The 18,858-nt window shown below is 39.7% G+C and overlaps 1 protein-coding gene across 2 annotated transcripts in view; it reads left to right on the forward strand.

Annotated features, from left to right (window-relative positions):
* Positions 1–16,628, forward strand: part of unc5cb (unc-5 netrin receptor Cb) — a 104,380-nt gene extending 87,752 nt beyond the window's left edge. The window contains exons 8-17 of one of the 2 annotated variants that reach the window (XM_063890326.1): positions 795–851; positions 3,440–3,631; positions 5,263–5,625; positions 7,289–7,376; positions 7,524–7,695; positions 11,457–11,690; positions 12,308–12,457; positions 12,553–12,717; positions 13,425–13,603; positions 14,763–16,628. In XM_063890326.1, coding sequence (XP_063746396.1) covers positions 795–851; positions 3,440–3,631; positions 5,263–5,625; positions 7,289–7,376; positions 7,524–7,695; positions 11,457–11,690; positions 12,308–12,457; positions 12,553–12,717; positions 13,425–13,603; positions 14,763–14,922 — 1,760 coding nt within the window. In that variant the 3' untranslated portion in view covers positions 14,923–16,628. The remainder of the gene's footprint in view (positions 1–794; positions 852–3,439; positions 3,632–5,262; positions 5,626–7,288; positions 7,377–7,523; positions 7,696–11,456; positions 11,691–12,307; positions 12,458–12,552; positions 12,718–13,424; positions 13,604–14,762) is intronic. The other variant, XM_063890327.1, reaches the window with a different exon arrangement.
* The last annotated feature ends 2,230 nt before the right edge of the window (positions 16,629–18,858 follow it).

The following is an 18,858-nucleotide window of genomic DNA, read 5'->3' on the forward strand; positions in this document are numbered from 1 at the left end:
AATGGGCCATCAGTTAGACTGACCCTGACAGTCACCTCCCCCTGCTCCGGCCCGGCCTACCCGTTGCCTGATTGCATGAACACACCAGCCCCATCTATCAAGCCATTGATTTTCCCGTCGGTCCACTTGTCTGCTGGTGGCTCTCTCCCTCTCCAATAAGGACTTCATTGTTTGTATAGTTGTTTATGGATGTCCCTGTGAGACTGAATATTATGTGCACTACTGCACTAACCCCGGCTGCCACTCTACACTGCCTTGCGAAACAAATACCACAAAAAAGCCAACCAAAAGCCCAGGTGGCACCCAAAAAATCTATCTGTCTCGTTGATTTTTCCCTTTCCTGCATTCCTAACATAATCGTTCCTTTTGTCCCATGCACCGACCTCTCCATCCACCTTCCAGCGACATATACAAGGCTGTTGGTTCTATTGGCTCTATTCGAGCCCACAGTTTATCAGCCCCTCCATCCCCTCACCTGCCAGGATCAGTCCTGCTGCTGCTGCTGCTGCTGAGGCACTAAGCCCAGTTGATGGATCATGCCACTTCCTCACAGAACCTGCATGTTCCCCCCCTGCTCATCTCATCCATCTCCATACTCTATACACAGATCTGGAGAGGAGGGGCCAAATCAAGAAAGATCGCTTCCCAGTGTCATAACTCCTACTCATGAGTTTGTTGCTGTCTCATTTGTTGAGTTTGTTTTTCTGTTGGCTTAAATTTGATTTTCATCATTCCCTCTCCATTCACCCTCCCCTACCTTCCCTACTCTCTCTCCCACCCACAATCTCTTCAAGGTTCCTTTTATCAGAAGTCCTCTGAAGCAAAGGAAAAGAGTGGTTTTGGAAATTCATGTGAGTTTTTTTTCATTTATCATTTATTCTTTCACATTATTTTTCCATTCATTCTTAAATGTTTTCTGTCTCTATTCTTCACTGGCAGCTTGTGCACAAGGAATTTGCGGACATGTATAAACCCAGATAAATCATGAATTAAAAATCGCAAACAGCAAAACACAAAACACAAAACAAAAGAATGTTTCCCATCGTTTTTTCATGTCCATCTATGTTTCATTACTGATATTCTGTGTGTTGTACTTGCAGATAACAACCTTAGGGCATTTCCTTTTTTGATTTCCGCTTCGTCTTTTTTCATAATGTGCCTTTGCTAGCCAGCTGCATATTTCCTTTCTTATTTTACTATCGCCTAACTCACAGCTGATGCCCTTTACCCTGTTGCTCCTCCTGAACTTCAGCCGGCACCGATTGTGGCACTGATTTAACCCATAGTTCCTTTTTTAGTGTGTACTTCACATTTTTTTTTCTCTCTTTGTATCTCACCATTGGTGCTAAATCTCTTCGTCCTCACGGAGAATGAAGTGTTCAATAATCCCTTTCATTTCCATTTCTTGTACTTTTCCTTTTTCCGACAATGGCTCATGTTCAAAGGGATGTATTAATCTAAGTGATACATTTTAATGCTTACACTTAGCAGGTTGCTGCCTTTATCATCAAAGCGTGGCTAGGAGATTGTTCGACTGAGGGGATATATGTTAAATAACTGCAGGGAACCTTGGCAGAGGAAGCACAGTGAAATTACATTTTCAGACTTTCATCATTGGCTCCCTGCTCTGTTTTCTGTTCTCGTCTCATCCTGGAGGAAGGATTAGAGTCCTAACATCCAGTATATGAGGATATATTTTGACACTCCTCTTTAATGTGATGTGTAAGTTAAGGATAAAAGAGCCGGTAAGGCCATACATGTCCTTTAATTGTGGCCATTCAATACATCTTGACCTACAGAAACTTACTTTTTAATGAGTATGTCAATGCTGGGGGCACAAATGAATGCCCTGATGAAGGTCTTTCCCAGTTTCATTTTGGTAGAATATGAAATATACCAAGGATTTTTTATTAATTGAGTGGTTTTCTTGTTTGAATAGCCTTTTTATTTTAAAACTGCATCTTTCTAAATGATCATTGAGTTAAAAATGGAGAAAAATAATATACGCACTTTACATTTTAGACCAAGGATGTACTAAAAAAATTGAACTTATGGCTTCCTAGTGTCACAAAAACACTCCCTTTTCTTGTTTTCCCCATCTTTTTGTCCTTTGTGCAAGACAACACAAGAGACACAGATTGAGTGCCATCTGTATCCCTGAGACACATGAGGCTAATTTACACAAATGCTCGGCATCATGCATGTCCTGAAAGCTTTGTGTATGGATCTATGGCTGATGCTGCCATCTACTGGTGCATATTCTCTGGCATTTGCATACTTTACTGATCTCGAAAACACAAATCTTTCTCTCATCAAAATAAAATTATTCTCTCAAAGCTAATAAAGCATTTGTATCCTTTTGTATTTGACCTTCTGTAGAACCCCATGACATATACTTTACAGTGTGTCATCACACATTGAACAATGCACACATACAGGCTCACACAGGCCTTCTGACATTTCGCTACCTTTTAAAGAAGAGTTTTTCCCCCCATTTGTCAACTTGGTGACAGTGAAGGACATTCTTTACCCAACACTACAGAGAGTTCAGACTGTCAGTAGGCATCCATTAAAAGGTCTGATCGGTAATGAGTGCCTGTCTGAGTCTGTGTTTCCAACAGTCGCTCTATCCATGCCTGCTTATCACAGAGGTTTCTCCAGCTGGAAAGTGGACAGAGATGAAAGACGATTTGAGAAATGCAAGCTATGTCTAGATGTTATCTACAGTGTCTAAGAACAAAGACAGAGACAGTCTCTGAACTCCAACACAGGGCACGGTAATTTGAAGATGAAAACATCTATATCGCCGTCTTAAGAACTTTTGATCTCGCTTCTGAGTGTGCTTGTTAGGACAGCGTGTCATTGGATGGCAGTGGAGCAGCCCTCCTTATTAATTGCTCCGTTGTGCACAGAGTTTAACATATTTATATTTATTTTATTGTTTCTAATTATCTGTATGATTTTTGGTGTTTAACCCCCTCTCACAAACAACATACTATGTGTTATTAAAGGATATATTAACCTGGGACTTTGGTAAAATCAATGAGAATGGAGATACCTTCAAGTAAGAAGTATTTGTGTGTCCCAAATGAAGTGTTAGATGGCAAATCTGAAGACAATAAAGTGTTACTCTCTACTTTTGGAGCATCATTTTCTGTTTTCACGTTTGACATCACCTTTATTATTAAATACAAGCATGGTTATTTGACACATTGGGCAAGCATTAAAAAAAGACAGGAGATATAGTGTTTGCATTTATTTCCCAGTAGATGCTTATTAATATCCGGCTCTATGCTAAGCCAGGATATTAGTCTGCTGATAATAGCTTCATCACAACTCCTGCAAGCTGGGGAAATAAAGCTGTTGATGTTGAACTTATTAGATCTTAAAATACCATTTTTCTTTGTCTTTTACCCCAACCCCCTTCCTCTTCCTCCAGTGGCTCCCAGCACAGATGATGTAGCGCTGTATGTGGGCATTGTGATAGCAGTGATCATGTGCCTGGTTATCTCCGTGGTCGTGGCACTCTTCATCTACAGGAAGAACCACCGCGACTTTGACTCTGACATCATCGATACCTCCGCCCTCAATGGAGGCTTCCAGCCAGTCAGCATCAAGACTGCGCGCAAAGGTGAGCAACACAATATATAGACGTGTTCGTATGAGTGTGTCTCTGTTGTTTGTTTACCTTGTTTCCAGATGCATACATGATTTTAGGTCTTTTAAAATCACCTGTGACTGAGCTACATAATGAAGTTTCAACACTGTTACCAAAGCTTATCTAAAATTAGTATTTAAATCATTAAAAATTGAATTTCAGCCAAAATAAACAAGTCAACAAATATACCTGGTCGATACTAGAGACACATTTCAGTTAGATTAAGAAAAAATGTGTCATTTTGACTGAAGATTAGCACGGAGCTTGTGAGAGGAATATAGACAGCAGACAGCATGTTTGTGCGGGCGGGGTGATGAAACTATTGAAATGCTTGTCGTTGTGATGGGAGGCCAAACTATTCATTGAGGCATAATAAGGCCAGTCTGCATGTTGCATATTAAACTGTAATTAAATTTGGGCTGGTGACGCACATCTTAAAAGTTAGTCTGCACAGTTCATAGAAATTGTTCTCTATGCTGTTGTCAGTCTGAAGTTTTAGGGGCAAAGAAAAGCTGGAGAAAAAAAAGGAGACAACAATAGTGACAGGAAATCATTTTTTAAATTCAAAATCTTTGCTAAATGTATTGTTGTCCCTGTCACTGTAAGACACACAGCATTGAATTGATGAAGTAATATTTGCAAGCAACAGGATAAACCAAAAAGTAAAAAGAAGGCCATGATGTCTGCGGGTATCATTGGACTTACTTAGCTGAACCGGAACAATAAATGTCATAATGTGATTTGACGAGCAAAAATGATTGTCCTTGTTTCACCCCCTGTGATACACTGCTTGAATTAACATTCATCAGATTTTCTTTTTATTAAATAGATTTACAAATATTTATAAAGCAATTATTAGTTTATGTGCGTTGACAAATATATTTAATAAAGATATTGAGTTTAGCCTCTGGCTGTGTTAATCAATAGATGTCTGGGAAAGATAAGTGAAGACAAGATTTGAAGGTGATAGATAAACAGATAAAAAAGCTGTCTGTTTATTGCTTGAAATTACGTTTTCTTACACCTTTTGCAAGCTTGAAACATGAATGAAATACTAATGAATGCAACTTTTAGCCACATGCTATAGAGTAGCCTAAATGATATTTTGTAAAGCATTATTAATAAGAATACAAACACTTCTTCTCCTAATTATACTACTACATTTGCTTTATGTGACTTACATTGACATCTATATTATGTAGTAACTTGGTGTTGTGGGAAAACAGAGAGGCGTTGGAGGTTGTGGAGAAGCTAAAGGATAGAGAGGTCCCACTGCCATTGCTCCGCCCACTCGGCCCAGCTATTGAACGTTTATACTTGTACCTACTGGGTAAACTGAGCGCTACTGAGGCCATCTGTTACACATGAATCACAGCTGCGCCTGTAACTTCTCTGACTGAGTAATGTTTCTTGGTGGCTGAGTGGACTTCCTTAATGACTGAATAAACAACGAAGTAGAGCCAAGCAGCAATCTTGTTGATGGCCAGCACTTCATTTCCTTGTGGTTATTTTTGGTTTCGTACCTGTTCTCACAGTTGAAAAGAGTATAACTGCTCTTAAGACATGTACCCTGCTTGAAAGATGTTGCTTTATTTCTTTTCCAGCTGATCTCCTAACAGCACCCCCTGACCTGACATCAGCGGCCGCCATGTACCGCGGCCCCGTCTACGCCCTCCATGATGTGGCTGACAAAATACCCATGACCAATTCCCCTCTGCTCGACCCTCTTCCCAATCTGAAGATTAAGGTGTACAACTCCTCAGGTTTAGTGACTCCGCAGGATGACCTGGGAGGAGATATTGCCTCTAAACTGTCACCTAAGCTACCACACTGCCTCCTAGACAACAATGACTGCACGATGGGCCGTCGCACGCAGACCCAGACGTTGCTCCGCACCAGGGACCCATCCTGCTCTGCGCTGGGCTCCTTCAGCTCTCAGGGGGGACACCTCATTGTGCCCAACTCAGGTAATGTACCAGACCATGAGAAGTGTTTTCACAATTGGTTTTTGAATCAGTATATATTCATTTGTTTAACTGGACAAAATGTGTTGAATATTTCAAAATATGCAGGGATAAAGATAGTTTGAAAAGGAAACAACTAACATTTGTATTCATTAAGAGGGATATGCAAGTCCCTGAAATTCATAGTTAATTTCAAATGTCATTATCTGCCATTTGTCTGTTTTGGTCGGAACTGTAGCTTTATCAGAATTTAGTAAATGAAGCCACATTTGTGTGTATGTCATTCTTTTGACGCATCAACTCTCGAGCAAATATCTCATACACATGGGGAAATAATAATGACCACCAGTAAGTTTGTTTCTAAGTTTAAGAGACTGTTGCAAACCTCTGAATGTGCTACCAACTGGACAGAAATCCAATATAAATTGTGTTCCAGATGTTTGAGATCTGAGCTGCCTACCACCTTTACAAGTATGACCTTTACACACACACAGATGTGACCTTGAAATAATATGCTTAACAATATGCATCCTATCAGTGTGTTAACCACACACATTATGACAAGGGTTGATGGATAACTAAGGTGTGAGCACTGGAAGAAAGGTACTGACATAGAGGTATACTGTTTCGGGCAGCTTACATTAGCCATGCTGTCCTCACTTCAAACACATGTGGGCTGTTTGGGACGTGCCGCAGATGCATGTTGACAGGCACAGAAAACTAGCATTGACATTAAAGGATACACCGACTTCTCCAGTTTCTAACTTTTTCTTTTTGATTCCTGTAAAAATGTCTGAGCTGCTAGTTTTGCTGAGCCACCTCATCATGTTACATAGGCAGAGGGAGAGGGAGAGGGAAGTGCGCATTTGATATTTGATCTGTTCGTGTGTCTGAGTAATGAAATATTTTGCAGCATCGTCAGTGTGGCTGTTTGGTATTTTGCATCTTAAAATGCATTTCCCATCTCTTTGAAGCGTTGCTGTGAGGAAGAGTGGCAGCGTGCAAGACGTCCCTGTGGCAGACTAGTGATTGCCTTGCTAGCTAGCAGGAGAAGCTGTCTGTCACCTTTTGAAAAGTTCAGTACAAGGACATGGGAAATCAATGAGCTATCTGAGAAACCCCTCCATAGGGACAGAGAGAGAGAGAGAGAGAGAGAGAGAGAGAGAGAGAGTGTGTTTGTGTTTGTGTATGTGTATTCCTACGTGTGTGAATGAGGGAATGTTGGGTTTAACGTCTTAAAAAACAAATCGGACAGCCAGGACATCATATCAAATCAATCTGAGATGGAAATAATGTAAATCATGCTTGCTGCAGCAATATGAGAATGCTATGAAGAGAGGAGAGACCATTGATTTTAGAAATGAAACATCACACCACTTCCTGGTGCCATAGGAACAGGCAATAAAGTGCCATAGTAATATAAGCAAGACTCTCTAAAAAAGATCATTTTGAATGAGACTTTAACTGATCTATACTGGTGTCCTAGAGTTTTGGTATACACTATTTAGTGGCCACTACTTGGTCAGTGCCAATCATTTTTCTCTACCTGATTCGTCATTGCAGCTTGGTTCAGTCTTGTTTTGCTCATGTTACCAAACATGTTACTATTACTGGTGTACGTCACAACTCTAAACAGTGTTTTTATGTGTGTTTTTGTGTTCCACAGGAGTGAGTCTGCTTATTCCAGCAGGGGCCATTCCTCAGGGCAGAGTGTATGAGATGTATGTGACAGTTCAGAGGAAGGACAACATGAGGTACGCAATTCAGTCTTCCTTATCAATTCACCAGCGCTGTCATCACTCTTGTCAGCACCGCCATGTCAGATACAGACATTGCTGTCACATCAACACTAAAAATCATTGTGTGTGTTTGTATGTGTTTTATTTTCTGTGCACCTAAAGGCCCTCGGTGGATGATGGACAAACGGTGCTAAGCCCAGTTGTGAGCTGTGGGCCCCCTGGGGCCTTGTTGACCCGTCCCGTCATCATCACCATGCACCACTGTGCCGTGTTTGACGGCCAACAGGATTGGCTGATTCAGCTCAAGAGCCAGTCACCGCAGAACCACTGGGAGGTAAGACATGTGATGAAAGCTGTACATTAGACTCTAATGTCTTTCACCATGGTCCAGGTTTATAAATGAGTCATGTGAAGTAATATGCTTTTAACCTAAACTAAGATCCACACATGTGGTTTATCCATCAAATACTCCATACTGCTTAGGTAGTTTGAAAATTCTACTAAACAAAGATCAAAGGAAGTCTGTCAAAAAAACTAAAAGATTGAATTGGCATGGTATGATAGCATGGAGGAGGTGAAGCGGATCAACCTCCCCTGCTTTGTTTGTGCAGCTCAGCACTCAGAGGGAACCCCTGTTGCATCCAGGTGCTGAAACAGTAAACCTCTGATAGCAGGGAACAGGCTGGGACTGTTTTTTAACCCCAGACTGTTATCTTATACGATTTTTAAAGGAATATCCTTGTTTGTTTGTGCCGTTTATGTGTGTGCGCTATGTTTGTATTTGTGTTTTTGGAAAATCTTTGCCTGCAGGCTCCATCATTAAACGTGCTTATGAGGATAAGATGGGTGTCTGTAGGCTGAAGTGTGACTATGTTCTGCCTTTCACACACACACACACACACACACACACACATACATTTTACACAGAAAAGGTACAATTACCTCAAACAAATAATTCGTAGAGAACTTATGCTTCCACCCTCACTATAAAAACTACCTTTAAACTAAGAATGGTTCAGTTTTCATCTGTCTCCATAAAATCGTTAGGACACATAGGATAATAATACAACAGACCTTGTTGTAGCCCTTTATTACTGCTTTTAGTACCTGCCATGAAAACATTACTGGGTTAGCTTTCCTTCAATTGGGTTTTTAATGAACTCTCAAAGGCAGGAAAGTGATTAGACCTTTTTAAAGTCGAAGGTGCTTACAATATTTAAAAAAACATGTAATAACGTCCTAACATGAGCAAATAAAAGCAGTAGAAGGTACACACAAATGTTTAATTTAGCTAAGAATTTGGATTTCATGGCATTTGGCCTAAAGTAATAAGATATAAATTCAAAGAGGTCTCTCCATGGGGACATTTAAGAACATTTTAAAGCACTAGTTTGAGTCTACACAGCCAAATCATACAAGCCACTCGTATATTGAAAATCCAACTACTTTGCCCCAGCCGATATGGAAATATATGGCCCAGTTTCAGCTTATTATTGAGTAGAGGACTGAATTAACATCGCTTTCAGACAGTCTTTGCACAATCTGTGCTGCTGATGTGATGATATGACTTATGGTGCACAGGAAAACTGCCAGACTGGCCCCACATGTCTCTGTGACATTGATGTATTACTCAGGGGCAGCCAATAAAGCTCAGTGTAAACTGAGTATTTCTCTTTAAGAGGAAACAACTATTGATTAAAGGTGACATTTGTTGGGACAAAATGTGTGTGTGTGTTAGGGTGTACGGAATGTTTGATGCAATCTGGTGTAACCTATGTCTCAGCAGTCAGTCTGGCTCCTGTTTGTATCCAAACGTGCGCACACACCTGGAACAAAGTCTGTCTAGGAGCTATTTTTTTTTTAGGAACAATCAAACATTCTCTCTTTCTCTTTCCCCAGCAGCTACATGTTGAATTTTCAGTAAAACTCAAATCAAGATACACAAGGCAATTAGCACCATGCATCACAGAAAATGCGCACCTGGGCACATATGTTTCAGAATTTGACCAACAACACGATGATTAGCTGGTTGGTTCACAACTTCAGGCCTGTTACTTTGAAACATTCTTGCCCAGATAAAATAATTCAGAGCTTTATATCTAAGACAACTTTTACTTGCACGGATATGGCAGTTATTATCTTGGCACGCTGAGGATACAGAACAATCAAAAACTCTTTTGTGTACACACATGTACACCAACATGAAGCAGGAGTTCAGTTCTGAAGTCAGTTCAATACTAAAGGTACCAAATAGATTTCTTTTAATCTTTTGATAGATCTCATGATGTGTCTGGTCATTGCAAATATTGGGTAGGAAAATTATCCATATATCATATATTTGAAGTTCCGCGCCCTACTCGTCTCCCGTGGTGATTACACGCTTGCTATTGATTACATCTCTGACCTGCCAGAAATACAGATGGTAATATCCAAGGCAACGGCAGCTTCCTTTGTATGAGCTTGTCTTCCCACTGAGGCCAGCTTCCATGCTGAATGTGTGAAATATTGCTTTTTATGACATGCTCTGTCAAAATGTGTATTCATCACCGCTGTAGAAACAGGCTGGATGAGCTCCTCCTCTGAAGTAATTCCCGGATATTTATATATATAGTCATCACCACCAAGTGAGAATAATCAGTTCTATTGGCATCAGGGAAGCTTCCCCCGTCCCCCATCAAGACACACACACACGCACACACACACACACACACACACACACACACACACACACACACACACACACACACATACACTAATAACACACACACGTCGTGCCGTTGAGCAGAACGTGGTGTTGTGATGATGAAGACAGCAGGTCACATAATGAGGAACATGTGGGGCTTTCTGCTTCAGTAACTCCTACAAAGATTTATCCTCCCACGCCTCTAAAAAAAAAAAATCTCTGCTGATGAATGCAGTCAGGAATTTGTGAATAAATTATGCTGTGTGAATATGTGTGTTTGTTTACATGTTTGATTGTTTGTGCCAGGAAAAGCCTACTTTTCCACTGTGTGCTCTAATTATCCCCCAATAAGGAGCCCCAGTGCCATCCCCCAGGAGCAGTTAAAGAGTCTAATGATCAGCCATAATACTGCTGTTAAACGGCCTAGCTCACAATAAAATAATATTTATAATGTAATTCTTCTTCTGTCTTTCATAATAGGCTGAATTAATGCCAATGTGCTGCTCAAAGGAGCGTTTGGATTAGAGAAAGAGAAAGATCAAGAGGGATGGAGAGAGAGTGGCGGTCTAAGTCGAGATGGTCTTAGTGGTAGTGAAAAATGTCCCCACATTAGTGCCATTACAGGGGTCAACTAATGGTCGTGATACTCAATCTTCTATTACCTCATATACTCTCTGGCCGTGTGTTGAACCTAAGTATCAAACACTTTTAAAGACATGGCTTATCCAAATAGGCCTTGACCCATAATTGTTCTTTCTCCCTTTAATTGAAAATTTAAATCAGTTCAGTTTCAATTAAACTGAATTTCCATAAAAATAACTTGAAACTAGTATGAAACCAAATGAGCCTGTTCTTCACATCTCTGCTTCAGACTTAGGTATTAATTTCCAATTTCAGAACAAACGTGTGTCATCGTAGGAACATTTTAGTATTATGGAAAAAATATTTTATACACATGCTAAGGCAAGTACACTTGAACAGTATAATAATTACAAATGTGACAAATTGTGTTTTAAATGCAGTGTTGTTATGCATTACATCAATTTAGGCACCAAAACCTAAACTGAATGAAGTACAATTCTGTTCCAAAAAATGGGAATTAGGGAACTATTTGATAAAAATATGTATGTTTGATAAAATAGGTATTATTTAAATGAATATAGGGATTGTTGAAATAACTAAATAGATTGTTTCGTCATCTTTCCACGAATAAAACAAAACGTTTTATTAGATGTTGAAGAAAATGTGATAAATGGCTTTACTTATCGCTAACAAATGCAAAGACAGCACTTGAGGGAGAATACATTAGAAATTCTCCTTTTGTTTGTCATCTTTTTCTTTTATATAATAGTATTTTTTTGCTTATTATCTTCCACACTTTGTTCATTTTCTTTCTTCCTGTCTGCATGTAGGATGTGGTGGTGGTAGGAGAAGAGAATTTCACCACGCCGTGCTATATCCAAATGGAAGACGAGTCTTGCCATATCCTGACAGAGACGCTGGGTACTTCCTGCCTGGTTGGCCAATCTCTCAGCGCCTCGACCACCAAGCGCCTACAACTCGCCATCTTTGGCCCTGTGACCTGCCCCGCCATGGAGTATCACATCAGAGTCTACTGCCTGGACGACACACAGGACTCACTCAAGGTAACTATTCAGCAGGGTGCATGTGTGTATCCCTCTTGTCTCTATGTTTTCATAAGGGGTTGAAGCAGAAAGTAAATGTGCTTGTGAGCACTAATGATGTTTGTGACCATCATATTTCGAGTAAGCAACAGATTAACTGTGGGAGGCAGAAAAAGAAATCTTTGTGTCGGCGTGTCACAATAAGGGGAGACAAGTGCTTGCATTTGAAAAGCTGCTCCTTTGTCCTAGAAAGATATAGCTGCTGCGCCAACACAAAAAAAGACACCTTTAATCCTTGTTGTCTCCTTTTGCTCAATACCTCATCTACCTACAGGAAAGATAAGGACGGATTATTATACCGAGCGGGGATATTAAACACAGTTATTAAGTTTGGGAATGGGTAATGAGAAGTGATAGTGATCCTGCTGCAAGTACATTGAAGATGGTTTCAGTTTGCAGGTCTAGATTCAGCTTCATAAAGCCCTGAAGGAAAATATTTAATGTGCTATAAAAACATTTAATTTGAAGATTTAAATCAAGCAAGAAATGAGTGTTTACAACATAATAGAAGACACATTTGTTTTGGGGTCAATACACAGGGTTTCGTATCCTTAACGAGTGTGTGTTTGTGTTTTCAGGAAGTCTTACAGATGGAGAAGCAAATGGGTGGGAAATTGTTGGATGAACCAAAGACTCTCAGCTTTAAAGATAGCACCCACAACCTGAGACTTTCCATCCACGATGTCCCTCACACGTTGTGGAAGAGCAAACTCCTAGCCAAGTACCAGGTAAACTCGTCAGAAAGCTTTTCATAAAAATGTCCACCTTTCCACATGCTCTCTGAAAGCTAAGTAAAAATACGACCCTCTTCAACTCTCTGCAGGAGCTTTCCTTTCAGCAGGTGTGGAGCGGCTCACAGAGGAACCTGCACTGTTGCTTTACCCTGGAGCGGTTTTCTTCCAGCACTGTGGACCTGGCCTGCAAGATATGCGTGCGCCAGGTGGAAGGAGAAGGACAGATTTTTCAGCTGGACACTACACTGTCAGAGGTAGGGTTTACACTCGCCTAAATATAGCATAAACACTTGTATTTGATTTATAACAGCATGAAGAATGATTCTACATATACATGAAATGCATTATAAAAAGGATCAGCTCATTTTCAATGTATGACAGGAAACGGAATAATAAAGATTATGCATTTCCTTTTAAAACAATGCTCTGTCTCTTCTTGTTTGGAGATATACTTGAATGATTTCCACCTCTTCTGCATGTCCTCTTTGCTGCAATGTTCACAAAGGCTAAGATGGAGGAAGATGGGAGTCTTGCCTCTTACAGGCAAATGCAGAGCAGAGGGGGAATAATCAAACTCAAGTCTTGCAGCTCTTGTTTCACAAAGGCCATCTGGCCAGGAGGATAGAGCTTGAGGGATGGCGGAGCATTCAGGCTTTGTGCTCAGTAATGAGATGAATTACAGTACATGTAGTGCAGAGCGGTGTCCCTGTGTGGACTGATTCATTTTGTCTCTGGGTCTTGTTATGGTTTCTGCAGCCAGACCTCCACCACTTAATAGGCAATATATTTCAAAATCACTAGCTCATGTCAATAAATGTATGACAATAAAATAAATGTATACTTTTTCAGCAGGAACAGAATTTCTGATTTTGAGCTACATTATGTTTCTGGTTTCTGAGATGGTATTAAATTATGTAGAAAAAAAGTGTGGTTCACCTTCAACCTCCTTCTCTCAATGCAGGATTCCCAGAGTATTGACACGTCTCTGCTGGACCCCGCCAGCAACATCACCACACTGGTAGGGCCCAATGCCTTCCGCATCCCCGTCTCTATCCGACAGAAGTTGTGTGGCAGTCTGGATGCACCGCAGACCCGGGGGAACGACTGGAGGATGTTTGCCCATAAACTAAACCTTGACAGGTGGGTAGAGGTGGACCCAGAGAAAAAAGGAGTTACAATCTGATTTAGGCCGTAAGCGGTTATAGTCTGGCCACAGTTGCAGGCTTTCATTAATTTTCCCTTAAAATGTTTTAAAAAGAGATGAAATTAAGGAATAACGTAGACTTGTTTTAGAAATAAACAAATAAACACAACCTCCCTGTTCTTCATCATGGTGTGGGTGTGCTGCCTTGTGCTTTTTTCATTAGAAGCAGGGGAAGCTGTCTCGCAGGGAAATAAATCGTAGATAACTAGACTTTTATTTGATTTTGACTTTTCTGTGGGAATGTGACTCATTTTGATAGGCATCTGCTGAATTGAGATTAATTGAGTTTGACTGAACTGAGACGGACAGAGAGAGAGACAAAGACAGAATGACGCTTCTCCTTTCAAATTGTCACCCATGAGTCTTTGATAGACTTATGTGTGTGTGATAGAGATACTGTGAGTGTTCATTTATAAGGTCCCAGCTCAGCGGGGAGGCCTTATCACAGGCAGCAGCTGCAGATTGACGAAGCCACTGACAGTGTGGCGTGAACGAAGAAGTGAGCAGGGAGAGACTTGAACCAACCACTCACTCACAGTGATGATACATACAGAGCAGAAGAGTATAAATACGGCTCATTAGTTTCCATTTTCACATATAAACTAAAGGATTTTTAAGTGTTTATTTTGAATATAAGAAACTGGGTGAAACCTGTGTGAAAGATGGGATTTTAAAACGTCCTTTCCTTGTATTTATTTATTTAGTTTCTTAAAGCGACTCAATTGGCAGATATTTGCATAGTCTCCCTGGTTTTCTTAACTTTCTATACATTTCTTTTATGCTTGATTTATTGCAAAAAACTTAAAACGACATTATGAGCACCTTTTTCCAATGTTTAACCATTTGACTTAGAGAGAGAGATGGCTGACTGTGGAGAGAAATGGAGCAAAACATTGAAAATGAGTCTTAAATGTTATGCATTAGAAAATATTTTTACAGATTGCAGAGCTAAAAACTATTAAAATCGTTTTTCAAACCATGTTAGGAGACTTGCCATGTCCCGTCTTATAATTAAAGTAACCCTACTAATCTGTGTTAACCCTTTGCTTCCTATCTCTGACTCATTCCTCTCTCTTGTCACAATCCTTAAAACAGGTATCTTAACTACTTCGCCACCAAATCCAGTCCTACGGGAGTGATCCTAGACTTGTGGGAGGCGCAGCATTTTCCTGATGGCAACCTCGGTCGATTGGCCCAGGTACTGGAGGAGATGGGACGCCATGACAGTCTTGTTCCTTTAGCAACTGAACACTGACATCTGCCCACCAGGGAGTGTGACACTCCTGGGAGCAAGAAGATAGAAAAGAAAATAAGAAAGGGGGACGCCGAAAAGCTGGCGATTCATTTGACAAATCACAATGACATATGCACATACACGCTCACAGATACTGTGTGTGGGTGGGTGTGTGTGCACACTCAGAGAAGTAGGAAAAAAGAAACAGCCAGGTCTACTCCGCCATGACCCAGTTAAACCTTGGCAACAAAGGTTGTAAAAACTTGGAGGGTAAACAAGAATCTCTGTCATTTCGGTCTCCCTTTCTGGTTCAACAACCTGATATTTTTGGCTCTAGTTTCCCTGGAAACAGCTGTCCGTTTTTTTTCTGTTTTTTTTTGATGGACTGTGCGGATCTGTGGATGATGCCATTGCTATATACAAGTTGAGTAAGTAGTGAGGCACTATAAAAGGTCAAAGAGGCAAGGCTTGGATCAGAGGAATCATCTCTCACTCTCCAAAACCAATCTCCATAGCAACTCCATGGATGAGGATATGTTCTGTGATAACATAGTATTTAATAATATGCCTATTTATACATATCTTTTTTTGTATTTTGTGCTGCCTGTTATGGAATATTTTGCAGTCCTCACATTTTGTTTCCATTATGTTTGACTGTATCATAGCACCTCCCGGTGGACTCCTGCAGTATGACTTATTTACATGTACAGAAGGAAATCAATGATGTAACCATTTTACAGCTTTAGTGTTGCTGTTGTAACTACTCTTAATACTTTTTATTCATGTCATGTATAATTATTGATTTTCAATTATGTGTGCTTATTTTACATGATTTTTTTAGATCTTAAAAATATTTTTTGGATAAGTTGCATTGGTAATGATTTTTATTTACTTTCTTTGCATGTTTGTTGTCGGGTAAATTGGCTAATTACATCAGTATATCGCCCTTTAATAGAGGGTGACCAAGACCATTTCCCTCAACTGAATAAAATTCATGACAGATGTGGATGATTTGTAGGTTGTTCAAGGTGATATTACCTACATTCAAGGAACCTGATGCTGGCAGAAAGGAGGGGGAAATACTTTAGAAAAGGGAAACATATAAGTATATTTTTGTAGGTCCAATGCAACTGAATACAACTGCTTTTTACCAAATAATTGACATACAGTGTATGAGGTCAAAATTAACACAGAGTGATAATTTACAAATCTAGCATTGTTCACAACATTTATTTTTTCATTTTAAAATCCTGTGTTCAGAACTGAACGACTCATCCGTGAATTTGGAGAACAGAGATTTAATTCAGACTTCTGTGTTTGTATATTAATTTCAGAAGCCATCAATGTTATGACCCTGACTGTGGGCTTAAAAAATAGTGATAGCTGTAAACACAACATTCCTTTCATGCAGCAGTACTTGTAACTGTTCAAGTGTTCTACATTGGTTCTTGATTTTTATTTGAATGGCAGTTGTCCCAGTTTTCGTAAAGCCGTCTATGCAAACGTTGCATCTTTCTGAAACAATCTTTACATTCTCAGTGGGCTAACCTTTTGCATTCCCTAGTAGCTATTCAGCTTCATGATTCTTATTGTGTATAGTGAGAATGTAGCCTGTCTTGTTCCTGGCGCTCATGATGTTCCTCGCAAACTGCTTGCATTTCATCTGTCATATTACTGTACAAAGTGTAAGAAAGAATTTTTAAGACTAATAATAAATTATATTTATATGCAACATTGAAAACAGAACATGAGGATTTCATTTGTTTGCATTAAGAAATGATAACATGAATCTTACAGCAGCATTCAACATGAATAGACAAGCCTTTACGCTTAGTCGTTTTTATTGAGGAATGTCATCCAGATCCACTCTCATTGATCACATATGCACAGATTAAATAAGGCACATGCAGTGCTGCCCCTGGTCAAATTGGGGCCCTAAGTGAAATGTTGTCATGAGGCCCTGCCCCCGATCCGTACACAAAACTCCCAACCCAGGAAGAGATGATGAGAAAGAGCAAGGCCTCTAATGCTGAAGTACAATCCAAATTATCAAATTAATCAAGGACAAATGTTAAGGCCGTTTTTAATATTGAAATAAAATCTAATTAATTTGTGCTTTAAAGTTAATCACTCATCATGTTTTTTTGCTTTGGATGAATGACACCATGGATAGAGTCAAAAGAAGATGTTATAGTACAACAAACTGCACATAGAATATTGCTATATAGGGCAGAGGCTTCCTCAATTCAGAACAAACCCCAGGGAATGAAGTGATCCTCTCCAACCACTCTGCCTTCTCAGAAAACTGAGGCAGAGGCAGAGGTGGCTCAGACAATGGGACGCAGATATCCAGTGTCATAATAAATATTTTGCCTCTCATTTTTATGGCTTCCTGCCGACCGTTATCTCCATCGCTTATCCTCGCTGTCAGTTTCTTTAGTCCTTTCGTTCACAGTCTCTCCCCTCCTTCCTTCATTTGCCAGTGTAAGTGGCACTGTGGCAGTGACAGTGACAAGTCTCTGGTGATGACATCTTCACTCTCCTCACAGTTTGATGTCTTGGGTCTCTAACATCTCCGCTATGGTCATCTTCACCCTCAAAGCTGTGAGGTGTTAAAGCAGCCGAGAGCCACCATCACCAAGTCTACCAATAAGAGCAGATCACAAAGCTCAAAATATCTCTTTTGGACATAAAATACTTTGACCTTATTTTTTATTTTTATATTTTCACATACTACATACACACTGCATATTTACGACACACTATACTTTCTTTTTTTTGTGTGCAAATATCAACATACTATGTCGCTTTTTTGCATATTTTTGACATACTAAACTATATATTATATGCTAATATATATCATGATCCGAAATCAGGAGTTGAACCCGGGCTGGTTGAATCCTTACCACTAGAACATATGGGATGTTTATTGCATTAATGTTTTCACTTCCACAATTTAACAGATTACGAAAATGGTATGAGTTTTTTTGTAAGGTTTTCACATACTATACCAAGTAGTTTTTTTGCATATGTTGCAAATATCGACACACTATACTAAGTCGTATATTCTAATATGAAAACTTACTGAACATGAGACTTTCATTTGTTTGGATGGAGATTAATAACAAGAATCTTAGAGCAGCATTTGCCATGAACAGACAAGCCTTTAATAGTCATTTTTTATTGGGGAATGTCATCCAGATCCACTCATACACTCTCATTAATCAAATATGTACAGATTAAATAAGTCACATGCCATAGTGGTAGAGTGGACGGGAAATATTCTTTACACAGATAAATCATCAAAAACACATTATGACATCCAGCAATGTAATAATTATCGATAGACTTCAGCTTGATTATGCAAATTAATTGTGAGCAGAAAGAAGAGATGATGAGAACGAGCAAGGCCTCAGCTCATGCTGAAGGACAATCCAAATGACCAAATCCCTAAATGACAAATGTTTAGGCAGAGGTCTTTTTTAATATTTAGATAAAATGTTCATTTGAATACTTTTTAGAAAAATCTGTTTCTACTAGACATACCTGTATGTTTTATGATTAATTTACTTTTCGTACTCAGCTTTGTACAGGATAATTATATAATTTACAATGAGGTCACTGATCAAGGTTTTTTTTTCCCTTGAGATGGATGACAGTCACCATGAATGGAATTGACGGTGTAAAAGCAGCTGTAACAGTACAAAAAACTGCACATAGAATACTGCTAAATGGCTTTAGAAGAGCAGAGCAGGAGCTTCCTCAATTCAGAACAAATCACAGGGAATTTAGTGCTCCTCTCCTGCAAGTGACAACCACTCAGCTTTCACAGAAAGCAACACCTGGAGATTTGGTCTGAGGCCGAGGTGGCTCGGACAATAGAAGGGCAGATATCCACTGACATAATAAATCTTTTGCCTTAAATTTTTCTGGCTGCCAGCTGACTGTTATGCCCAT

Source organism: Eleginops maclovinus, chromosome 8 (genome assembly GCF_036324505.1).
Source record: "Eleginops maclovinus isolate JMC-PN-2008 ecotype Puerto Natales chromosome 8, JC_Emac_rtc_rv5, whole genome shotgun sequence".
Classification (NCBI taxonomy): domain Eukaryota; kingdom Metazoa; phylum Chordata; class Actinopteri; order Perciformes; family Eleginopidae; genus Eleginops; species Eleginops maclovinus.